At 40.9% G+C, this 4,263-nt stretch overlaps 1 protein-coding gene across 1 annotated transcript; it reads right to left on the reverse strand.

The window, feature by feature from the left end:
- Positions 1 to 353: 353 nt before the first annotated feature.
- On the reverse strand, positions 354 to 3,292 carry LOC128736296 (serine protease inhibitor 2-like). Its single transcript, XM_053830772.1, has 7 exons — positions 3,160 to 3,292; positions 1,900 to 2,009; positions 1,628 to 1,831; positions 1,346 to 1,559; positions 893 to 1,284; positions 680 to 830; positions 354 to 623 (listed from the first exon to the last, which is right to left on the reverse strand). The coding sequence occupies exons 1-7, from the start codon at positions 3,290 to 3,292 to the stop codon at positions 406 to 408; spliced, it is 1,422 nt and encodes a 473-aa protein (XP_053686747.1). The 3' UTR covers positions 354 to 405.
- Between the last annotated feature and the right edge of the window lie 971 nt (positions 3,293 to 4,263).

Consider the following 4,263-nt stretch of genomic DNA (forward strand, 5'->3'; position numbering starts at 1 on the left):
AAGTTTTCTTTTCAAATTTTTGAAAAATATTTTTTCATTGCATATTTTTTTCCTGTTCAGAAAACAATTTTCTAAACTTTTGCTTAGACATAGTTTTTGAGCAATCGATAGTTTTCGAGATGCAATCAAACATAATGCACACGAAAATAATTGTGCCCTTTTTAAAAATGAGTCTTGAATCAAAATGGCGCCAAAACCTGTGGAAGGTGCATATTTCCTCCTATCAAACACGTTTGCAAAGTTTCATCCCAATCAGAGAGGTTCATTTCAGATTTCAGCTTTTTTTGGACGATTTGGCGTGGAACTACTCTATGGAGCGAGTGCGACTTGTAGGCTCCATCAGTGTTTGTTTTCGAACTCGAACGAACGAATGACACAAACATGAAGAATGATAAGATTTGAGTGTTAAGTGCAACGTGATCGCGAAAGAATGTTTATCCGCTGAGCCTTCCGGAACTTCCCCGAGTTTAGTGAACAGTCCGCTATTCTGGCAGTTGGCATTTGTACTTTCCCGACAAACAGGAGAGTGCCAAATTGTTCGTCTTCAATGAAGAAAAGGAAAGGGCGATTTGCATTGAATATCTGAGTTTCATCGCCACCGTATTTGTTCACCAGTTGGGCTTCTGCAATGAAATGTGTAATCCGTTTGGTGATGGTGGCGAAGATAGTAAATAATTACCAGTTGCAGCATATGCTTCGCTTCCAAGTTCATTTATGGTGATGCTCGCCTTTTGGAATACTCGCGAAACTCGAGCTTGGTCCATGGTAACTTTTCGGCGTGGAAGCAAGGGCAGTGAAGCTCGCTGTGAAAACACCTCGCGGATTCCGATCTGAAAGATTGTACAAATTAGAAAAGTAATGCTGGCTTTTCTATGGAATATATAAAACTTACATCCTGCAGCGGTTGGTTTAGTTCTTCGGAGAAGTCAAATTTGAATTTCGGAATGGTAACGTTCACCTCGGTTTCATCCATGTACCACAGAGCCTGGTGCAAACTGGTGGAATTAATACGACTGAGAACATCATTGATGGAGCTATCCGGCCTCGGCAGCATGAAGTACATAGCAAATTTCCCTCCCCGATAGGGCAGTCGTAGAAGCTGAGCATTAAGTATATTTGAATCGTCATAGTAAAATTGACCGTGTTGTTCCATATAAGTAACATCTAGTTCTTCGCGCGTGGTATTAAACTTTCGCCGAGGTCCGTTCTTCGGGAATGGATAAGTCCAAAGCCCCTTAAAGTAGATGGCATTCACTAGAACGATTACTGCTCCATCGACACCATCTAGAATGCAATGAGAAATGTTATTTTTAGAATAAATAGAAGTGGATATGAATTATCTTACTAGCGCTGACGAGATCCTGTATGCGGCCATGGGTGGATTGTGCCACCCACCGGTTGATAGTATCAGCCGCCTTCTCTGGGTTGGAAAATGGAACGTTATCGAAGGACGTGTTGTAGTAATGGTCCAACATAATCTGGTATTTATCAAGAATATCGATAAATTCATCAGCAAAAATTTTAGTTGCAATGTTTAGATCGAAATATGCATTCTCCGTCTGGATTGTGTGTAAATGAAAGAATTAAAATCTGAGGAAGTTTTTAAGACGACGGACGTATGCCATACTAATGCCGAGTTCAGTAGAGAACGATACATAATACGTGTTGCATTCAGATGTCCGGAAGGATCTAGTACCATCCGTAGTTCATTTTTGGTTTGTGTGTACGAAATATCAGCGGCTTCTCCAGTGACTTCATATAGTAGAGTCAACAGTACTTTCACCGAAAAAGGTGAAATAACCGCATTGGATTTTTGAGCTTCGAATACTCGCTGGAAAATGGAAAATTTCAATACTGATAGTAAAGGTACTCCATTAATCGTACTGGGAGTTTACTCACCCTTGTGAGCATCCAATCGAAATGAACATTTCTGTTATGTATGAAGGGATGATCATTGTTTCCATCGAATTCTTCGGCGAGTAATAGACCTGACACCGCTAAAACACAGCCTAAAATGGTTCAACAGAGCGAAGTAAAATATACATATAAAAAAGCGTGGATTTTTCAAGTGTTCTTTGCATTGTTGGTGCAAAATCTATCATAATGTTTTACGGGTTTGCCTGCGAATGGCCAAAACATGCACGAATTTCAACCTGCACAAATGTTGGGTATGAGTCGTCCTTATTTACTGCCGCTCGTTCCCGGGATGACTGTTACTAATCAGCAAACCTAGGAAAATGCGTACACCTAAATAGAAGTAGTTTCTACGACTACCCACGGCTGGTCACCGGCGAACACTCGCGGCCTGCGGCTTTGAATCATCTAGGAAATATTTGCTCGATCAACAGATCTCACACCTTATGAGTGTTCCTCAGAGGTGGAACGCTCCTGGTGGAACGATTCGTGTCGGGAAATAGATACAAATGCATTAATTTTCATAAAAAGAGCAACAAAGGACTTCAAATTACGTAGTCGTGCTAACGTAAGAACTAGAATGACTCTTAAATGTCTTTGGACACTTTACTTTTATGTTCTTACAAAGTATAAAAATTACCTTTTTTGCCGACCGGTTTCGGGTAAGTAGTTACCCATCTACGGGGCCGAGTCCAACTAATTATGTTGATGAGAGCAGCTACAGACTTAACTTTGTTAAGCCGAAGAGCGGCGGTACTATTGGAGCATCATCCTCGTTCATCAGTGGCCGCTCAGCTGTGAGGATGTGTAATGACTCCCACGCATTCAAATGTGATGATTTTCGTACATTTTTTAAAAGTTTAGCACTATTCCAGTTTATCACATGTTCACTGCTAATGGCATGCATTGCCACACTGGAGTCATTAGTACGTTTATTTTCGGTTGCAGCTTTATGTTCTTTCACGCGGATTTTAATTTTTCGACGAGTTTGGCCAATATATATCGCCGGGCAATCTTGACACTCGATTTGATAAATTCCCGATTTTTCTTCGGCGGGGACTTTATCTTTCGTGTTACAAAGCAAATCCCGTAGTGTATTATTGCTTTTGTACACTACGTGATACCCATGTCGTTTAAGGCGTTGCTTAATCGGATTGGTGGCTTTCGGGTAGAATGGCATGCTGATTCGTTGTACATCATCTTTCTGCGGTTGTAACGTAGTGACATTTTTCCTGTGTCTCTTACGCTCATGCAGACGAATTATTTTATCGACAAAATTATTATCGAAACCGTTGATTCTAGCAGCTTCGTATATTTTATCCCTTTCCGTTACAAAGTCCTCTTTCTCCATCGGTATGCTGACAAGGCGGTGTGCCATTGCATGGAAAGCCGCTTGTTGTTGCGCGCCGTAATGGTTTGAATCCGACGTTATGTAGCGGTCCGTGGATGTGGGTTTTCGGTATATGCCAAACTTCAGCGAATTGTCCTCTTTTTTAGTTATTAGCAGATCCAGGAAGGGTATTTTTCCATCCACTTTTTTTTCGACCGTGAACTTTATTGTAGGATGTCGGGAATTTAATAATTCGAGCGTTTGTGCACTGCTAGTCAGCAAAACAATAAAAGACATGCAGCGTTCAATGATTGGTGTGCGATTCGGCAATTAAAAACACATAACGTCATATACTCCCGGGCTGATAAAGGGAATGCGGTGGTTATTATGGATAAGGGAGAATATGACTCACGTGTTCTTGATATGATTTCTTCGGGACCGTATATAGAATACGTTTACAAGAACGGTAAGCCTAAAGATCCGCTTAACGCTATGATTGAAGGGGCAAATAGCACTCGCCAGAAAGTAGCTCACTTAATGGGTGAAATAAAGTTGGAAAAACGGTTACTAACTTCAAATCCAAAAGTGGCGTCGCTATATTGCTTACCCAAAATTCATAAAAATCCGCTTGCTATGAGACCTATCTCATCGAATATCTCCACCCCCATGGAAAAACTGGCTGCGTGGTTGGTGGATGAAATGAAGAAATATCCCATTAATCACGGTGCAACTGTGAAAAATTCGATTGAACTAGTTGAACAACTTAAAGATGTAACGGTTCGACGGGGAGAGATTATGGTTTCGTTTGACGTTAGCGCTTTATTTCCAAGTGTACCAGTTCCTGAAGCAGTACGAAGTTTGCGAGAACATTTAGAAAGAAGCCGAGCTTCACATACCCATATCGAAGCCTATGTTTCAATAGTTGAGCAATGCATGAACCAGAATTTCTTTACGTTGTAGCGTATGCAGAATATTTTGTTATCGCAGCAAAAAGAAAACAAGCCCATTTAATTCAGTGT

This window comes from Sabethes cyaneus, chromosome 2, assembly GCF_943734655.1.
Source record: "Sabethes cyaneus chromosome 2, idSabCyanKW18_F2, whole genome shotgun sequence".
Lineage (NCBI taxonomy): Eukaryota > Metazoa > Arthropoda > Insecta > Diptera > Culicidae > Sabethes > Sabethes cyaneus.

Excerpts from the sequence above, each read along its gene's own strand:
- LOC128736296 (XM_053830772.1), bottom strand. The coding sequence starts at position 3,292 with ATGGCACACCGCCTTGTCAGCATACCGATGGAGAAAGAGGACTTTGTA. Across the intron at positions 1,832-1,899 it reads TCGATTGGATGCTCACAAGG|CGAGTATTCGAAGCTCAAAA; the intron begins GTGAGTAAACTC and ends TCCATTTTCCAG. Across the intron at positions 831-892 it reads TAAACCAACCGCTGCAGGAT|ATCGGAATCCGCGAGGTGTT; the intron begins GTAAGTTTTATA and ends ACAATCTTTCAG.